At 49.7% G+C, this 21,046-nt stretch overlaps 1 protein-coding gene across 6 annotated transcripts in view; it reads right to left on the reverse strand.

The window, feature by feature from the left end:
- CHRDL2 (chordin like 2) overlaps window positions 1–20,043 on the reverse strand; it is a 76,813-nt gene extending 56,770 nt beyond the window's left edge. For all 6 annotated transcript variants that reach the window (XM_029602088.1, XM_029602086.1, XM_029602085.1 and 3 more), the window contains exon 1: window positions 19,853–20,043. In XM_029602088.1, coding sequence (XP_029457948.1) covers window positions 19,853–20,024 — 172 coding nt within the window. In that variant the 5' untranslated portion in view covers window positions 20,025–20,043. The remainder of the gene's footprint in view (window positions 1–19,852) is intronic.
- Between the last annotated feature and the right edge of the window lie 1,003 nt (window positions 20,044–21,046).

A 21,046-nucleotide genomic window follows, 5' to 3' on the forward strand; every position in this document is an offset into this window, starting at 1 on the left:
CTCCTGACTCTAAAGGAGCACGGAAAAGACCAGCTAGCGGAGCTGCCAGGACGTCTCTTAAAACCTGCGGACGTGCCCCCTCTGGCCCATAAGTTCAGTTAGCTACTCTCAAACACCCTTTTCTGAAAATCGATGGAGGTTTATAGTCCACTTCCAGTCCCGTTTGTGTTTTATTTTATGTGGGGCCTGCTCCGGGCCCTAGCTCAGCCAGGCTCATGGCTTGCTCACTGTTCCGGGATTATAGCGCGTGGCGATTCCAGCTCGGCTGAGTCCACGACCAGGGATTCACCTTGACCCAGCCTGGAGAAATCCTTCCTCTTAGCCAGAAAGCCAAGACCCCTGGCAGGATTATAGAAAGAGTGCAAATCCTCCCCTCCTTCAAGAGAAAAAATACTGGGAACAGCCTGAAGAAAAAAAAAACTTAAGACACACAGGTGAAGAGCTTCCATTAGCACCGCGAGATCTGTCAGACCAGCCCCTACCACGACGACCACTACACGGATACACTAGACCGAGCCTCGCTGCACGGGCTTTACATGTTTCCCCGTAGACCAGTGAGAAAAGTAAGTCAAGTTCTCAAGGAGTCTTTCAGGAGCCGACATCCCCTTTCTAGGGGAAATACCCTACAGTACTTGAGAGGCAGAAATATAATGTCGTCAGCCCCTGAAGGAAATCAGCCTTGGCTGCTGATGACCTGATGAAGGGAGGATAAGGCTCAAAATCTCATCACAGATGTATCGAGTTACTCCAATAAAAAAAAAGGCTTCTCCCCCACCTTGTTTGCCGACCCTCCGTTCTGCTTATTATTCAAGTATATTTTATGCATTAACTCGTCGACACCAATCCAAGGACAGGAACTTTTACCAAGCAAATGTAATAACACGATTCCGGATGGTCTCCCTATTGCTTCCCGAGACAGAGGTAGCAAACTGAGCCGTAACAGTGCACAGTCCCTCCCTGTTGCCTGAATGGGGGATGAGGTGGTCCAGGAGCGGCGGGTGGGCTTCGGGTGTCTTGTACCGGGCAGGACATCATCTATGGACGATGAGCAGACCGAGTAGTCGGACTGGAAGCTTCCGCCACACATGGCACGTTAAGGCTCTGACAGGTAGCTTAATGACTTCACTAAGTGCCGTCGGCTTTTCTAGCTCTTGATTTGTCACCACCAAGTGCTTTCACTTAGCTCTCTGTTGTTAAACGCCACGGCGACTGGCCAACACCAATATTTTGTGTTGTTCTGAATGGAGTATTTATAACGTTCAACTCAAAGTCAGGCTCTCCTACGTGAAATGCTTTTCAGCTAAGTCCAGCCTTTTGACCCCCGCCGGCAAAGCGGAGAGCAATGAAGCAGCTGCACCGAAAGCATCAGGGCTATTGGATTGAGGGTGGGAATCCCCTATGCCTTCTGTTAGGGGCAGGAACTGCCGCTCCCATGCAAGTTACCCCCAGGCACCCTTTTCTTCATGTCCATCCTTAGCCTTAAGGGATCCGCAGTGTCCATCCCATGCCCCTCTGAAATCTCTCACTGTTTTCATCTTCACCACCTCCTCCGGGAGGTCATTCCAGGCACCCACCACCCTCTCCGTGAAGAAACATTTTCCGACGTTGGTTCTGAGTCGTCCCCCCATGGAGTTTCGTTTCGTGACCCCTGGTTCTTCTGTTTCCTTTCCGACAGAAAAGGTTCGAGGTTTGTGCATCATTAAAACCTTTTGGGTTTATCTGAAGGTCTGTATCCTGTCCCCCCCCTGCACTTCACTTTTAGTTCCCTGTATCTAAGATTATCCAGTTTGTGGCGCCACAGTCCCGTCCAGCCTCTGGAAGTTTCCAGGCTTCTTCAGAGAGAGGCATGCTGCCTGAGAATGACTGTGTTTCTGGTTTTTTTAACTTCTAAAATTTTAATTCATGTTTCGATCCAGCTTAGATAAAGAGGATTTCTACATGATTCTGATAATACTCTGGGATTGGGAGAGCAGCGGATGGATTGGAGGATAGGGAAAGAGGCCTCACTGCCACTTTGTTCTCCGTGATTTTCTGGTTGGTTACAGAATGCACCCTCTTTTTCATTGACTGTTTGTCTATAAGATTATTTTTGCTGTAGAGGGATACATTTTGATTGTAATATACTGTTTTAGGTTTTTTTGCCCGATAGGATAAGATGAGTAATTAAATAAATAAATCGAAAGGATTATTATTTTAATACCGTTTTTACCTAATGAAAAAGGATTAGCAGGAAACATTAAAAAAAACCAAACCCAACCCCACCATCTTTCTGCTCCCAGCTGCTTTGCAGATAGCAGCAGCATCCAATCGGTGAACAGTGGAGCAGGCACTGCACTACAGCTGTGTGATGCAGCTGTGCTGGGGGGGGGGGGGGCAGAATTCACCCTCTTCCACCGTCCAAAGGCTCGGGGCACTGCACATCCTCAAAGTCACCAGCAGATGTCCCTGTCGCTCCACACCTGGAGGCTTTCTCTGGGTGCACCATGCACGTGCCATGTGCCAGCAGCTTCTGTCCTTATCTGCTTAGGATAAGCTGAAAGGCCCAGGACACGTCTACAACTTCTTGTTCAGAGCAAATGCTTGCCAGGCAAAACGGAAGGATCCTTTTACTACCCCCATCCTGCCCTCAATGTCACTCTGGTGGCATCAGACAGGCTTGTTGTCTTGCAGGAGCGGAGTCGGCTGCCGTTTGGAGATTCTTGAAGGATTTCAGCACTGCCGAGGGAGCTCGTTTCTGGAGGGAGACTTTGGGCTGTGCCCGATTTAAAACAAAAACAAAAAACAAACTTACATTCCAGTGCATTGCGATATTTGCCGCCTTCCTGCTGCCATCCGCACTACAGGTACCAGAATGCATCGGGTGGGGGCAGGAAGTCAAGAGGCACGTGGCAGGCAGGATTATAGAAAGCGTGCACGCCCTCCCCCTCCTTGAAGAGAAAATACCGGCCAGGGCCTGAAGAATGCAGGAGACTCGGTCCTGTATCCTGGTAAACGGAAGCCATTATTCCTCATCCGGCGCATCTGCACTTCTTTTAGCCCGACTTTCTGAATAACGCTCAAGGCACGACTACGAATTCAGGTGGCAGCAAGTCCCTGCCTACAAAGCGCTTACAGTGGGTACCGGAGGTAGCAGGAGATAACGGGAAGTGCCCAAGGCCACAAGGAGCGTCAGCGGGGGGGGGGGGATTTGCACTTGGCTCTCAGCTCCATGCCCTCACCTCTGTGCCACAGCTTTCCAGCCCACACACAGGTCCTTTTTTTAATTTTGTTCCTTAGAGGCATCACAACCTGAAAAGATCAGAGCTTTCTCCATAACCAGTACAGGTTCACTTCTCACGAGAGAGCGAGCAGTGCCAAATCCCAGTTACTCCCCCCACCCCCGTGTGCGGTGACCAAGGGCCGGCGACTCTCAGCTGCCAGGCATTCACTGAATGGCTTCTGAACTCTGCCGAGACGGTCGCCAACGGGCCCGGTGGCTGATTCCGTCCCGGGTTTTACTCCGTGGCACAGCGGGAGCTGAAGCAGAACTGAGAGTCCCTGCATGGAACGGGGCAAAACCAGGCCTGGATCAAGCTGCTCCTGATGACCTGGTGTCAGCACCCCCTGAGCGTGTGAAAGAGAAGATCCGGTCCTCCCTGCACTGCCTGCCTTCAGGTCCCAAGGAGCAGCTGAGTTCACCTGGATTTTTTTTTTAGCGCTAGTTTCAAAGTTTGTTTAAGAACTCCCAGAATTCTTTGAACCAGGATGTGGGGGAAAAAAAACCCAACCCAGAGTAGGCAACCTCTAGTCCTCATGGACACCACTTGGATTTTCTGGATAGCCCAGATCGATCTACATACAGTTGAAGCAATGTGCATGCAATCTATCTCACGGACATTTATTAGAGATATCGTGAAAATCTGAGAAGAATGGTGTCCTTGGGAGAATGAAGGTTGCCATCTCCTGTCAAAAGAAAAAAAAAATTCAAGACAGACCCACCTCTTTCTTGGAAGCCAGAGCTAGGTAGAGACCCTAAATAATCCATGGTTTTAGCATAATGCTTTGCAAAAGAACAACGTTGTAGGCAAGACCTGAAGGTGGCCAGAGCAATGCAGCGAGCTCCAGATAGGGTTGCCAACTGACTCCAGATTTTCAGGACAGGTTGATCCAGTCCTGGTTTTACCCCACTGCATGCTGGGATTTAGTCTGATTTACCTATTACACTCCCTAAGAAAAATCAAGACTAAACACTTGCTTGCAGGGGAGTAAAACCAGGACTGGATCAACCTGTCCTGAAAATCTGGAGCCATGTTTCAAAGCACTCGGGGAATTTCTCAGTGTAAATGTTTTGAAATGGAGACAAATAAACCAGAGGTGAAGCAATGTTTCTCATCCCCGGAAGGTGAGTGTTCACTCTGCTTAGTCCCCATGCAAACCATGCTTCTAGAGCGTCCAGCCAGGGAAGGCTGCCTGACCAGATATTTAAATGTAGCCATCGGCTCATTGGTTTTATATATATATACATATATACACACACACACACACACACACATATATACACATGTTCTTGTTTACAGTGGAAATTGTAAATCCCTTCAAGACCCTTTGATGAATAATGACTTCCTCAAACATTTCCTTTCGCTTGCCAGATTAACATACTGGACAATAGGCGTAGGTTTCCAAGAAAAAAAACAAACCACAAAGTCTCTTTGCTTGAAGACAAATATTTACAGATCTTCCAATGAGATAGATCAATAAGACTGGTACATGCAAGTCAGCGTAGGAATCAGACCAAATCAGTAGGCGAATCCCTGACAGTTGTTTAGTTACATCTCTCCCTTCATTAGAGCGCAAACATCTTCCCAGCTATTGATTTCGTGAGGCTCTCGGCTTACAAGGGATTCTTCCCAGGGGCTCAGAGCAGACAAAGTCCACGCAGGGACTCGTGCAACCAGGGGTTCCAGATGTGCGCTGCCACCTGGCAACTTATCCAGTTCTCCAGGGACGTTCTGACCTCTCCCAGTTTAAACGCCATGTTGGTGGCTTCTCTAGGTGAAAGTACAAACATTCGTTGGACCGTTTGCCGCCAGGAAGTCCTTCTGCAGATGACCAGGACTTCAGACTGGAGAGCGTCCTGCTTCCGTGGCAGGAGAGAAGTTGTTTTAAGGCCCACCTTTCTCCCAGGTCTCAACCACCTTCTTTCCATCTTCCGGGGAAAAGCTCACGCTTCAGCTTTCCTCTTCAGCCGAAAGCTTAGACCTGAATTTTTTTTTAAGGGGGGTTCTGCACCACCCACCCGCTAGCATAACCTGATTACCGTACTTCCCAAAGGAAGCTCTCGGAATAGATTACCCCTTTTGCCAGGGTACATTTCTGTATTTTAGGGCCAAGGGAGTCCTGTGCAAAAAGGAGGGGGATGTGGGCTAGCTCGGTGTTAAGCCCTGCGTGCTGCCTGGGGTTCAAAGGCCAGGCCCAGCCTCCACTCTCCGAGCCAGCTAAGGCTGGGGAGGCCATGGAGGCAGCACTGACAGCCCTAGTGGTTGTGCAGCAGTGACCCCCCCCTAGTCTCTAAAATTAAGGCCCACGGGGGCCATCACGAGGAGGCCTATCGGCTGGGCTGTTTGAGCAAGGAAGGAGGCTTGGTGTGCTTAGTGATGCTGGTGCTAAGTCCCTCCCAGGGTGTCATCAAGTGGCACCCTCCTTCTGTCTACACAAGAACCGGCCTAGCGGCACACACAGCTGCCAGCACCCAGACAAAGCCATGCGTCGGAGGGGCGGGCCCCTTTGTCAGTGCTGACAGAAAGTTGACTTGGCTCAATGGGAAGGAAAAGATAAGCCAAGCCCCTGACTTTGGCTCTCCTGCAATCCATCAGATCAGAAGTCCTATGGACTTTACAATGCCCAGTAGGATTGCCCACCGGGCCTTTGAATAGGGAGGTTTCTGGCTCCTCGGGTATCTCCTGGAGCCCAGGCTGGGGCCTTCTACCACCTCAGCCTTTAAGCCAGCCCCATAGCTTGGATAAGGTGGTCTTAGCCGGAGCAGGTGATGTTGGGACGGATGTCAAGGAATTTCTATTGCTTTCCTTACTGTTGTTTCAGCAGTAATGGCCGAAGGTGTGTGATCTCCAGTGAGGGAGCCCAAATTCCTGCTATCGAGTTCTCGCCTTGGGGCGGATAGTGGCTCTAGAAGTATCCCTCCAACTGATGTGTGGAAGATGATAGTGAAAATGGATAAGACCTGGACCCACACTACTTCTCAGTTTCTTATATACAATGGGAGAATCTTAAGTCTACGCTAGACGTTCATGTAGTTCAAGTCTACGGTGTCCACGTTGACTCCCCCACAGATGGCTTCTTTGCAAGCTTTGAGTGTCTCATTTATTAAAGTCCAGTTTAATGTGTCATTCTCAGCTAAAAAGACTGGAAAATATTCAGAGAAGGATGAGCTTGCGTTTTTTGAACTTCCTGGTTCCTAGATTACAGTCACCAGTAGAATTATTTAAGAAATACAATAGCGAGCTCTTGTATACATATCTGGATGATAAAGTAATTCCATTATCAAATATTTACTAGGTTCCTGGATTTAAAAAAACAAAACTGTGAGTGAGAATGAGGATGGGATGGACACCTTGTTTTCAGTGAGCCTTAATTTATGTTTTTTTATTTCTTGCTTTTCGGCACTTCAAAAGGTACTGTGGGTATTTCCCTGTCCCCACAGGGCTCACAGTCTAAGTTTGTACCTGAGGCAATGGAGGGTAACGTGATTTGCGCAAGCTCACAAGGAGCGGCAGTGGGATTTGTAGCCCACTGCAGTAACCACTAATCTACTCCTCCACTCTTCAGTTGATGATATACCAACTAGGGCGACACTATCGGTATTGTTTTCTGCTGAAAACATTTCCACTGGCTCACCTGAGACCCTAGGCAAATGCTGGAAAGACCAAGTCACCACAGTCATCAGTACCCTAGCTCCACTCAAACCAAAACACTTGAAACATGGGTCCACGAGGGGCTCCTCCCCCTCCAACAAAACTCTTGGCAACTTGAACATGCATGGAGGAAACACAACTCTTGACACGAACCTTCAAAACTGCAAGGAGCAAGCAAAACTTTACAGGATAGCCATTCGATGAGCCAAGAAAGATGACATCTCCGAGCAACTAAAGCTCGCAATGAACCATCCAAACTGTTTGAGCTAATACAGAAGCTTTCCAAACCCACTCCATACCCTTCTTCTACCCCCACGGTAGACCTTACTGCAGAAGACCGGAAATTTCTTCTCTGAAAAAAAAATCCTAGAAATTCTCTCGGCCTTTGCCGCCCCTCCTTTCTCCACATCCTCACCAGAGCCCCCTACTCCCACTCCTGCAGGAACACGGCAACTCTTTCAAGGAAGCGGCACACTCGCTGTCTTCAGTACCATCAGCCCTGAAGAGGTGGAAGACATCCTTCAGGGTCTCAGCCAATCTCCCAGCCCAGTCCCACCAAGGTTCATCCTGGCCCCCTAGCTAGCCAGCATAATAAACAGCCTCCTTCTCCAAGGTTTCCTTCCTGGGTCCCTCTCAAAGAGGAGGTAATCAAACCTATCCTAAAATAACCTGGCTCTGTCTCCACTATCCTTGACCACTATTGCCAGTCTCCAGCCTCCCCTTCTTCTCTAAGGGGCCACTGCAATACAGTGCGCTCAGCCGTTGGACACAGGATAAATAGGCGCTAATCTACCCCCTAATGCCTATTTAACGCGCGTCCGACGCGGAGTGAATGAGATAGCGCTCATCACATGCAAATGCATGTGATGAGCGCTATCTCATTCACTCCGAATGCAAAAAGATAATGTGCGTTTCAGACGTACATTTATCGCTCAGCTATTAACGCCTGCCTGGAGCGGGCGTTAATAGCTGAGCACAGGTAAAAAAAAAAAGTACAGAAAAAACTGCTTTTCTGTACTTTTTTTAAAGTAAAACAATAAATAAATAAAATAAATCGGAAGACTGCCGAGTTATGATGACCGATGCCGGCCATTTTCATATCTGGCAGACAGCGGGTTATGAAAACCGAGGCCGTGTTTGCCGGCCTCGGTCTTCATAACCGGCAGCTGCGGCAGGTCGCGTTAGCAAGGAGGCGCTAAGGCCGCACAACCGACCCTAGCGCCTCCTTCCTAGTGCGACCCCCTAATTTACATATTGCATGGCGGGCCCCCCCTAATTTACATATTGCATGGCGCCCCCCCTTGCGGGCACCATGCGTACGTTAAGAAAGCGGGCGCTGAAAAGTCAGCGCCCACTTTCCGCGAACGTTACTGCATCGGCCCCTAAGTTAGCAGAAAATGTAGTTCACTGCCAACTCGCGGACTTCCTAGAAAAAGGGAATGTCTTCCACACCCATCAATCCAGCGTCAGGAAAGGTCATAGAACTGGAACCAACCTCCTAGACATCACAAAGGGGATTCATCTTAATGCTGATCAAGGGGAAGGCACCACCTTATCCCACTTGACCTTGCTGACATTACAGGTACTGCCCTCAGTTGGTTTGAATCGTTCTTGTCCAACAGAACACACTGGGGCAGATTTTCAAAGGGGTACGCGCATAAGATACGCGTGTAACCCCCGAAAAGCTGCCCCTTCCAACCCCTGCGCGTGCAGAGCCTATGTTGCATAGGCTCGGCAGTGAGCGTAAGTTCCCGGGGCTTTCCTGGGGGGGGGCGTCTCACGGCCGGCGCATCATCGGGAGGCGTTCCGGGGGCGTGGCTGCAGCCTCCGGACCGGAACATGGCACGCCGGCAGCCGGCCCGGGCAGGCATAACTTTTGAAATACAGGTGGGCCGGGGGCGCCGGAAAGAAAGTTCCCTCCGAGGTCGCTCCGATTTCGGAGCGGCCTCGGAGGGAACGGAGGCAAGCTGCACAGCTCCAATGTAACAGAGTGCGCTCAGCTGTGTGCACATTTTTGTGCACACAACTTTACCGATGTAACAAAGAATTCAGCGCACAAAAACGGTGCACTCGAACCGTGAGCACAAATGCGGATCCCTTGTTATCATCAAGGCACGAGCTGTCGCCCCCCTAGATAAGACTGAACTCATGTTTCCTGGGCAAAGAACACACTCTAAGGCGAATTTTAAAAGCCCTGTGCGCATCAGTTAGAGGATGCGTGAAGAAGTCGGGCCGCACTCCAGTCATAAAGGAGGAACATTTGGAGCTATTTCAGAACAGCCACTGATTAATGGCTACGCATGCAAAAGCTCTGTACAGAGCGGTACATTATCAGTACAGCCTGATCTGATCTTATCTTTGGCTTGATCCCCATGCCCTCCAGCTAAATCGTACACAGGCAGTTTACAGAAACCTCAGCAAGGCACTTCTAGAGGCTGTTTACACTATCCCCAGCCTCCAGGCAGGATCCACCCTCCCACTACCAGGCCGGGATGTTTGCCCACTCTCCATTCTGCTCTTAAACACGTGCAGCGACAGGGATGCTACGGTATTAGATCATAGCCTCAGTGGCACTTACCGCGCTGCGAACCCACGCATGAAGCGTGTGTTTTTATTCTGCAAGGGAAGCTAATAAAAGTCTAACTGCTCTAGGTCCACCCTTTCCGACAATCTATGAAAGGTGTCTCGGCTACTGCAAGCATGGGAAGGCAGCTGGCAGGAGTCGTGGCACTTATTATATCTGGAAAAGGAATCGGTGACCTTGCTGGGACTAGAAGGAATGCCACTAGGGTATTAGAGGCCTCTGGCAATATAGGATGGTACGGTCCTTCTTCTTTCAGGGTCAGATTCTGCCCATTTTGTGTCTATCTGGCCCTAAATGAGGTGAATGAATGAAAAAGACAAGAGGACAGTAATCTGAAGTGGAAAATAAATAGATTCAAATGTCTGTTGCCATCCTGACTCCAAGAAAGACAGAACAGCTGTTGTGAGATCTTGACCTCGCTAGATCTCTTCTTCACAACTGCAGGGAGAGGGGAGGTAGACGTTTTACTCAAAGCAGCACATTTTTCATAAAATTACCATTTCTCATGCTGTATGTTATCAAGGATGGAGATCAACACACAGACGTTGGGTATGGCCAGAACCCCCGCTCCCCTCAGGTTTGGTACAATCTCCTCCTAGGAGATCACTTTTCAGCCAATAAAAGGCTCATTATGTAAATTATCTCATGCATATTCATTCTTCCATCAATCCCTGGAAAGATTGGAAGACCTTACTGAACTTGTGACTTCATCTAAGATTCCCGTTATCCTTGGCCATGGAAGGAATGGAAATCTATCTAACGTACCTCATTGTAAATCAGGTTGAGTATTTACTAATCTAAATTCAGCACCTATACAGCCAGTATCTTCAGCTCTTGCCTATCCACCTGAACTGTATTATTGGTGGATGCTCAATTTGTCACAAAAAAAAAAAGCGCTCCCTGTCATCTACGACCTATTACATGACCAATCTCCAGATTATTTTTGCATCACTGAAACTTGGCTGACAGATTCTGACTCTGTACTACTTAAACTCGTGCGCTGGAATATTCTGTAACTCCGCAGCCACGCAACATCAGAAAGGGTGCAGAACTACTGGCTGCCTTCACGTGGCACCTGTAACTATCATAAGTAGTGTCTGATATCCCTGCTCCGTACGAGCTATTGTTAGTTTCCTATTTGCCTTACCGATTGTCCACCTGCTCTACTTGCTTATAATTCTCCTCCATTAATTGAATTATTAACTGATTTGAATTACGTTCCGCTCTCAAACTAGAAGAATTTAATTTACACCTTGGTCAACATCCGATGTCAGCTCCTTGTGAGATTTTCTTGGATGCAATGTCTGCTTTGGGTTGGGAGCAAATCAGTGGTTTTCCAGCCCTTAAACATGGTCATAACCTTAGACCTCATGTTTCCTAATCCTATATTTTTTCCACATGTAATGCCTCATCTGATATGGTGGAGACCATATCATGGTCTGATCATTATTTTTTATCCCTTAAAATGTCATGTTATCGACTAACCATAAAGTCGAAAGTTTTGGTCACCACTTGGGGTCTACGTATGGCCATACTGAGTTGGAGAACCTTAGAGACGATCTATGATGCCTCTCCTTACTGATTCCAGCAGCTGACAGACGGCATTCGACTCTCCAGTCTGCAGTGGACAAACTAGCCCCCGACCCCACCCCGAGTCCAGTTTCTATGCGCTGCCTGAAAAGAGCACTTTGGTTCCCTCAAGCTTTAAAGCATGCCAAGCGGACGTTACACAGGCCGCAGCAGTGATTCTCAACCTTTTTTCAGCCGGGACACACCCGAACATGGAGCCGTCACGGGGCTAAATGTAAACATGCACTCTGCACCCACGGGAACCCCCTCGACTCCCGACAATGGATGCAGAGCAGAACTAGGTCATTACCCATACAACTCCCCATACAAAAAAGATGTTCTGGTTCTGGTGACATCTTAGTAAAAGCAAAACAAACTCCCTTTACTACCAGGAAAAATAGCTTTCCTTATGAAAAGATAGCAATTTACCACTAATGCATGTCCTATTGAGAAAAACACAACAAATAAGATTGATACAAATGCCTACATGCTGGTAAAATACCTCACCTCGGTCACACACCCAGAACTGACCTTCACCAAGTACAGAAAGACCACAAATTATAAATATGGAGACACATTGGAATGGAAAACCAAAACAAGCACTCTGCATGCAGTGCAAACCTGGAGAAATGGAAACAAATATAGCACCTAACAGGCTCTCAGGATTTGCAATAATGCACACAAACTAACCCGCACAAAATTACACCTGTATTATGGAACACACTCAAACAGTAACAACCCTACCAATGAAAAGGCAACACTACAAATATTTAACCAGTCCCAAAACACTAATACACTTCCTATTAGGAAAACAGAATAAGCCAAGCTTCTATAGATCCCCACACAGAAATAAATGTAAAGCTATACTAATAAATGTTACAAAACAACTGATGAACAGAATAACATCCAACAATTAAAAACTCATAAAAATGATTAAAATTGTCCAAATATCCATAAACATTTCAAAAAAGCAGACAATCAAGAAAAATGAACTTAAAAAGCTACCTTTACTTACCCTCTCCAGCAACTCTCCTACTCCTTTCCCTTGCAGGCCAATAGCACTCACCAGAAGCAGCAGTGCTGCTGAAGCTCTGTCCTCACAGTCCTCTTCCTTAGGGACCCAACCGGTCTCTCACACACAGTCTCTATCCACTCAGACCAGTAACCTCCCTAACTAGTCTCTGTCTCTCTCACTCACACACCAGTCACCTCCCTTTCCAGCCTGTCTCTCACACGTGCACACACACACCAATCATTTCCCTGACCAGTTTCTCTCTCAATCACACACGTTCTCTCACTTACATACAAGCTCTCAATCACACACAAATGCTTTCACTCCCATTCTTCCACACACACAAGCTCTCACTTTCGCAGCCAGGCTCCCATTCTACCACCCATACAAGCTCTCACGCACCCAGGCTCCCATTCTACCACACCCAGGCTCCCATTTACACACACACACACCCAGGCTCCCATTTACACACCCACACACACAAACACCCAGGCTCCCATTTACACACACACACACCCAAACACCCACACCCAGGCTCCCATTTACACACACACACACAAACACACCCAGGCTCCCATTTACACACACCCACACCCAGGCTCCCATTTACACACACACACACCCAGGCTCCCATTTACACACACACAAACACCCACACCCAGGCTCCCATTCACACACACACAAACACCCACACCCAGGCTCCCATTCACACACACACACAAACACCCACACCCAGGCTCCCATTCACGCACAAACACCCACACCCAGGCTCCCATTCACGCACACACACACACACACCCACACCCAGGCTCCCATTCACGCACACACACACACACCCACACTCAGGCTCCCATTCACGCACACACACACACACAAACACCCACACCCAGGCTCCCATTCACGCACACACACACACACAAACACCCACACCCAGGCTCCCATTCACGCACACACACACACAAACACCCACACCCAGGCTCCCATTCACGCACACACACACACAAACACCCACACCCAGGCTCCCATTCACGCACACACACACACAAACACCCACACCCAGGCTCCCATTCATGCACACACACACAAACACCCACACCCAGGCTCCCATTCACGCACACACACACAAACACCCACACCCAGGCTCCCATTCACGCGCACACACACAAACACCCACACTCAGGCTCCCATTCACGCACACGCACACACACACAAACACCCACACCCAGGCTCCCATTCACGCACACGCACACACACACACAAACACCCACACCCAGGCTCCCATTCACGCACACAAATACCCACACCCAGGCTCCTATTCACGCACACACAAACACCCACACCCAGGCTCCCATTCACGCACACACAAACACCCACACCCAGGCTCCCATTCACGCACACACACACAAACACCCACACCCAGGCTCCCATTCACGCACACACACACAAACACCCACACTCAGGCTCCCATTCACGCACACGCACACACACACAAACACCCACACCCAGGCTCCCATTCACGCACACAAACACCCACACCCAGGCTCCTATTCACGCACACACAAACACCCACACCCAGGCTCCCATTCACGCACACACACACAAATACCCACACCCAGGCTCCCATTCACGCACACAAATACCCACACCCAGGCTCCCATTCACGCACACACAAATACCCACACTCAGGCTCCCATTCACGCACACAAATACCCACACCCAGGCTCCCATTCACGCACACACACACACAAATACCCACACCCAGGCTCCCGTTCACGCACCCACACCCAGGCTCCCATTCACGCACCCACACACAAACACACACACCCAGGCTTCCATTCACACAAGCATACACCAGGCCTCACCGCCAAACCTCTTCTTCCTTCACCACAGGGATGGGCTCCAGTTGTGCCGCGGCTTTACTCTGGAGGGCCTTCTTTTTCGTCGCCACGGGAATGAGCTCCCATGGTGGCCTTGCTTCAGCAGGATTGGGCTTCCTTTTCGCCGCCAAGGGGATGAACTCCCGTGGTGGCCTTGCTTGTGGGGTTGGGCTTGTTCGTTATGGGATGCCCCTTCTTTTCTGCCCCACTGGCCAATCGGAGGCTTCCTCCCTTCTTCCTTCTCCCAGGGCAGGAAGAAGGTTTCCGACTGCCCCGCGAGGGCAGGAAAAAGGGGGGAGGCTTCCCATTGGCCAGCGGAGGCAAGAAGGGAGAAGGGAAACACAACCAGGGCAGTGGGACACTGGGAACCGCAACCCACCTGCCAGTGCTTGGCGACACACTGGTTGAGACTCGCTGGACTAGAGCACAATTGGCGCACGCAACAAACCACCATTCATCTATAAGCTTATCAATCAGCTTTGAATTCTTATAGGGCCATGGTAAACAAAGCCGAGAAAGCATATTATTCCCTCAGGGATTCATTCCCCAGGTAATAATATACGTGAGCTATTTTGGACAGTGAAATATCTTACTTGCCCTTCTTCAGCTAGAATGGATAGATCAAACCGTGCCTTAAGTGCCATTCATTCAATGTCAGGGCTTCGCCATCTTTTTCTCGGATAAGATTACTGCGTTATGCAGTTGCTTTGCCCAGCGGCGGATTCCCGAGGACGACCGGCCCGGGTATTCGCCGCCCAGGCCGGCCCAGGACACATCACGTGGTCTGCCGAGCACGGCTCTGTCATGGCCGTGCACGGCTGACCACGTGACTGGAGCGACCGATCCCCCGATAGGCCAATCCGCGCCCCTGGCCATTCAAATCATTAACAATATGAACAATTCCTCATGCCCTTTAAAATTCGTGTGCCACTATGTAATTCCAAAGCAATTCGAGAAGAAGTGCTTATTATGTCACCAGAGTTATAAATCTTCCTAACTGAAGGTTTGCTAACAAATTCCTTGAAACAAACCTTAATTTACCCGATCCTTAAAAAACCATCGGCTGGCCCCCTGACCCTGGTGAACTATCGTCCCATCTGATGCCTTCCGTTTCTTTCAAAGGTAATTGAAACAGTTGATCCCTAATCGATTAACGGACTCTATCGATTGGCAGACTGTACTGGGACATCAGCAGTTTGGCTTTCGCAAACATTTCGTCACCGAAATCCTCCTAGTATCCGGCCTACGCGCAGTCAGACGGGGGCTTCGATAGCAGAATAAGCTATGTTAGGGTGGCGATGTTGGACAAACCTAAGCCATCAAGCCCTGCTCTCTAGGCTGTGTAGCATTGGGATCTCCGATGTACTTTGGTCAAGGTTTAACTCTTACCCGACTGACCGGACACAGCAGGTGAGGCCTGCTTCCAGCACCTCCTCCTGGAATTCAGTCACCACAGGTGTCCGGCAGGGCCCGGGGCCTTTCTGCCGTCCTCTTTAATGTTTACTTAACCCCCTTGTGTAAGACGCTTGCCAGCCCGCCCGCCTGGGAGTGAAATCGTAAGAACCATGCTGACGACATGCAGTTTCTCATACCAGCTCTGTCATCTCGGCCTACAAATTCCGAGTTTGTTTCTGCTACTTAAATCTACAAACAACTGCGGCGCTTGCAAAATTTTACGAATGCTTTATCGATTGGAACCACTGCCGAATCCGGATGACCTTTGCACTGTTCTACAAGACCTTACGTGTCCTGCTTTGGATTATTTCAATTCTCTGTACGCTGGTCTTCCTGTAAACTCCGTGACGGCCCTCCGTATTGTCCACAATTCAGCTGCCCCGCGCACTGACAGGAGCCAGGGAAAGGGATCGCATTGCACCCGGTACTTTGCTTCACCACTCTGGCTCCCCTGCTCCTCGGCGAGCGAAATTCAAACTTGCTATGCTCATACATCAAGTGTCGAAAATGCTAATTTTCGACACTTGATGTTTCTGATTTAGCAGACTAGCCCCACATTCCCGATACCATCTATTCTGGACTGCTGCCTGTGTTTGTTGTTTGAAACAGTCAATACCGAGAGATGATTCATCGTTGCCTGATATGTCTCTCTCTGACCCTTTTAGTATATTTATTGTCTAACTGAAAATTTAGTTTTTTTTCTCTGTGAAATTGCTACTTCTTTTATGTTTTATATGAATGCTGTTTTTGTACAAGCTTTAATGTGTGCGTTGATTGTACACCACCCCAAACTTTTGGGGGTGGGTGCGGGTTATAAATCTTGAAATGAAATAAACTGTGGAAATCCTAAAATCCTGACAGCCCGGGGGTTCTTATCAGGACATGTTTGGGGAAACCCTGTCTTTTTCCACCTTTGAAAATAAAAAAAAAGGGGCATAATGTCTGCTCAACAGTGACACCTGCTGGCTGACTGGAGGGCAAATTTGGACTGGCCTCTGGAGGGAACCGCAGCTGGAGAACTGCTGCAGCAATGGATGGGCTAGCTGGAAGAGGGCGTGGGATCAAAACTGGGAAGAGTACCCTAGTGAGAAACAAACGAAGGGGCCATCGTACCTCAGCCTCCCACCTCCTTTCATTGAAGGCAGAGACCAGGGTCAGGGCAGGTCCTGGATTACCTTGAAGCACAATGAATAGGAAGAGACTTCCCCCCACTAGAGAAAAGATAAGGATAGTTTGTTTAATAATAATGCCTTTTTTATTTTTTTGTAATAGTGTTACTTTAATGGTGCACAATAGTATGTTGGTTCTGTATTTCAACTGGACTTTTTTTTTTTTTTTAATGGATGGAAGTTATATATTTTTGCCCTGTTTGTCCACTTACATACCTACAGGTAAAGGTCAACAAACAAAACTGTAGACAGGATGACCAGCTGACTCCATCATACGAAGTACATGCTTTTGCTTGCTTTCACGTGATGGAAGCAAAAAACACAGTCACAGCATGCAGGAGAGCCTGGGATAAGCACAGAGGATCCGCCAGGCACCCAAGAAGCGAAGGGACAGCCAGAGATGAGCTGCGGCTCTGCAAACCAAAGCAAACTGGGCACTCCTGACCTGCTGCTGTTTGGCCATTACATTCCTGGGTACTTCTGAAGTTCCCTTTCAGTCATTCTGATCCTGAGGTCACCAATGGCAGCGATCTGGCCAGCAAAACAAAAACAAACTTCTACCACGCCAGTGTCACCTTCTTCTTCTCTGCAATAAATTCCTGGAGGAGAAGTCAATAAACTGCTACGGATCAATAGGGAACAGCCGCTGCTAGTTGCCGGCATCAGTAGCATGGGATCTCTTTAATGTCTGAGTACTCGCCAGGTACTTGTGACCTGGATTGGCCACTGTTGGAAACAGGACGCTGGGCTTGATGGACCCTTGGTCTGACCCAGAATGACAAGCCTTATAGTCTTACAAGAGCTGGTATCTTGCTGCTGGAAAGGTTTTATTTTGATCCCCACTAACCTAGCATCTCCCTCTTCACATTTCCTGCACTGGGATGTCAGACAAGGAAATGCAAACATGGAATAGAGAGCCTGAGACCTTAACAAAAAAAAAAAAGTTACTTGTAAAAAAACGTAATGGGAGAAAAAGACCGTATGGCCTATCTCGACTGCCGCTCCATACAAGGATCCAAAATCAGTCCCCGAGGGCTGCCGACAGGCGGTGATTTTCAAGCTGTCCACAAAGAATATTCCTAAAACGTTTGCACACCTATGGTCCAAGAATCAAAATAACTGGTACAGTGTGGTTATTCTGAATACCAGATCGTGAGGACCAGAGCTGCGTGCCCACAGTGCCAAGCCTTGAACCAGTTTGCCAACCTGGCATAGAGACCAGCTGTGCAGTACAAAACCCTTCCAGGGGTTTTCAAAAACACCCGAGGCTGCTCCAGCCAGCAGCGCTGACAATTATTTTGTGACCAGAGCTGGATTTAAGATTACGGTGCCCACAGACAGAGGAATAGAGGGGGTGGGGGGTGGGAGAGCTTTGCTCCCTGGAAATCAAAGAGCGGCAGGGGGAAGTCGCGGTTTTTGGGGGGGCGCCTTCAGACTTTGGCCCTGATTTTGACCTGCACCTCTCATCGGGCAGATTCTTAAAGCACCGTTCTGCATTGCCCCTTAACTTTTCCTGGTGTTAGAAAGCAGCGCCTGCCTAGGGTGGGCAGAAGATGGAAGGCTGGGGCAGTGTCCGAGCGAAAGGGGCAACGAAGAGCCAGGCGCTCACCCCCAAAACCCGCTCCTCTTGGGCAGGATCCCACGCACCTTCCCAGAGCCCTGCCTCCCTGCTATGTTATTTCTTATTAATATTATTAATCAAATTACTACATCCGGGATGCACTTGATTTACAACTGTTCAGAAAACAGGCAAAAGGAATAAAGATTTAAAGTCCAGGAAAACAGTATAGATTAAGAAGGCCTGAAAACGTGCCTGTGCTTGTGAAGCAAAGGAAGAGAGAGTGGTGATCATGAACTTAATTCTTCTTTTCGGTGCCCAAGCAGATAAAGGGGCTATCCGGGGTGAGCCTAACACAGGCATCGATCTATTCTGAAGAAAAGCCTGGAGTCGGTCTGGGTCGGAAACCGGGGAACCTCGCCTTATTCAGAGGGCCTTGGCCTTTACAAGGAAGCTGTAAAAATCAAAGGAAACGCCAGCACCCTCTGCTTTTATTTCCCTCTCCGCTACCTCTGGAAATAAGGCAGTTTTTGTTTTTTTTTAACCAAGTAACATTATTTTTCAGACGGAAAAACGTTTGCATTGCCCACTCCATGTCCGGCTCTACCAGAAAGGTGCCCAGGAAGGTAGCTCCAGACTGAACCTCGACCTCAGAATCTTGCAAAAAAACCCCAAGGTGCCCAGAACCCGAATTCAGGACCCTCCCTCCTCCCTGCCCCTGCTTCTCCCGGACCGGCAGCAGGCACTTCCGTTTTCCAAAGCAAAACTCCGAATGTGGTAGCCCTGTCATGATTTTTGAAAGTCAAAAGGTAAGACACCCCTCCCCCACCCCAGTTTTTAAATCAAAAAGGAACAATTCTTGAATACTGATTCTTTCCACCCTTTTTATACTTGTGGATGTTTCTACATTTTTTTTTCAGTAAATGAAAAAACGTTGCATACTAAGGTGAACTGGTGGCTTCCATCCACTCCAGCACGGACTTCCCGGTAACACGGGATGAGCAGGGGCAAATCGGCAGACACCCCCCCCCCCAAGAGCAGCCTGCCAAGATTGCAGATCCGAGGGCAGCAGCTCCCAGATCTGCCGCCAGCTGGGTCTCAGCACCGGGGTGAAAGATTCAGGAGAAGAAGCACGACCTTCAAACACCAGCCAGAAAGATCCTGGCCCCAAGAGAGCAAGCTCACCCCTGCTGAGAGAGGTCTGCCCTCCACCAAGGGGAGAGAGAAAGATTTCCAGGGGGCGTGAACCTGTTTGGAAAGGTGCAGCTGAATGAATGATAAGCGCTTGAGGGAGCCTGGTTCAGCCAGCCCAGCACTCATCACCTTAGCAGGGTGACTCTGCACCGCCCCAACAAACCAACGACCGCTGCACGCAAAGTGTCAAAGATTTAACCCTGCAAACACAGCCCGGGGGGGGGCCTCACCGAGATTTAATGAAATCATCCACCTGCGATGACTGCGATTGGGAATCCCTGTAACCCCAGGGCACAGCCCAAGGAAGCAAGCACTGCAGAGCGCAGTAAGCAAACCACAGGCTGACTTTGGCATCGTTCCCCCCCCGCCCCCCCCCCATGTATCCCCGATATCCTTTACCAAACTGCCCCTTCCTCCGAAATCTCTCCAGACAGTGAGGCGAAGGCAGACCCCTGGCTTTCCTTTCCCCTGAGCTCTTCCTCATGTGTGAGTGTGAGTGAGAGAGAGAGTGAGAGTCTCTACTTACGAGCGCGGGCTCTGCCTTCCGTCTCCCAGGCGAGGAAAAGGGCCGAGAAGCCCAGGACGAGGCAGAGCTCTCGCAGGTCGGGAGCCATCTCCAGGCGGGGAGGACGGGAGGAGGCGGCGATCCCGAGGTTAGCCTGACCCGAGTGCCTCCCAGGCACTGATCCCCTCCCCATCGGACGCCCTCCTTTTGGAAGCCCCCCAAAGACCTCCGTGGCCCACGCCCACCCCCGCCGCCGCCACACATGGCCACGGAAATGCCACCCTGCCGGCTCCTCGGGGGGGGGGGGGGGGGATGAGGGGCCCTACCCCCCCCCCCCCCCCCCCAGGCTGGAGCGGAGGAGTCACGGCGCCCTGCAGCCGGGGGGGGGGGGGGTTTAACCCTTTCCTCTCCGCAGCAACCCCCGCTGCGCCCTGCGAGGAGAGGGAGCTGGAGACGGAGACCCCCGAAAGCCTTCCCTTCTCCTCCTCCCCGTGGCGGAGGAGTTTAGCGGGGGGGGGGGGGGGAAGCTGCAGAAAGCTTCAGATCTGGAAAGAGAAAGGATTTCGAGGCTTCCCCTCACACCAGATCCCACGTTAAGGAAATGGCAGCTTTCTAAAGTGCTACTTCAGCCTCTTTTTGTGTCCACATTAATTTAAAAAAAAAAAGCAAACACAACACCCCCCCCCGGATCTGAGTAAAATCGCACGAACAGCTGCAGGTTAAAGGCAAGAAGGGGACTTTCTCGGCGCCCGCTGCAGCCCCTATAAGGATTTTTTTTTCTTCTGCTAGGGAGTCCGAGGCTGGGACCCTCCCTGCTTCCGCAGATGGCTTGGGGGTTGCACCTTCTTTCCCTCCTCCTGTTCGAGGTTTTCTCCCTGGAAAAGGTTTGTCTTGATCCTTTCCCCCCCCCCCCTATTTAAATCAAGTAAAGTCACCGCGTGTCCTGCCGCCTTCCGGTTACTTCCGCACTCCCACGCCCCTCCTCCCTCCCTATCTGATATTATAATATTACACCGGGGCAACCGGAAATTTCAGATCAGCAAGCCGGGGGGCGGGGGAGCGTATTTGATCATTTTGATGATTTCAAAGGTTGGGAAAAGGGTTCCCCGGGGAATGGCAGAGGGCCAGTGATAACATTTCTGTATTTCCAGGAAGCTGGCGACCCTGCTCCCTGCCTTCCCCTTCCTAAAAGCCAAATGAAGAAAAATCTGCTCT

The sequence above is a fragment of the Rhinatrema bivittatum genome, chromosome 5, assembly GCF_901001135.1.
Source record: "Rhinatrema bivittatum chromosome 5, aRhiBiv1.1, whole genome shotgun sequence".
Lineage (NCBI taxonomy): Eukaryota > Metazoa > Chordata > Amphibia > Gymnophiona > Rhinatrematidae > Rhinatrema > Rhinatrema bivittatum.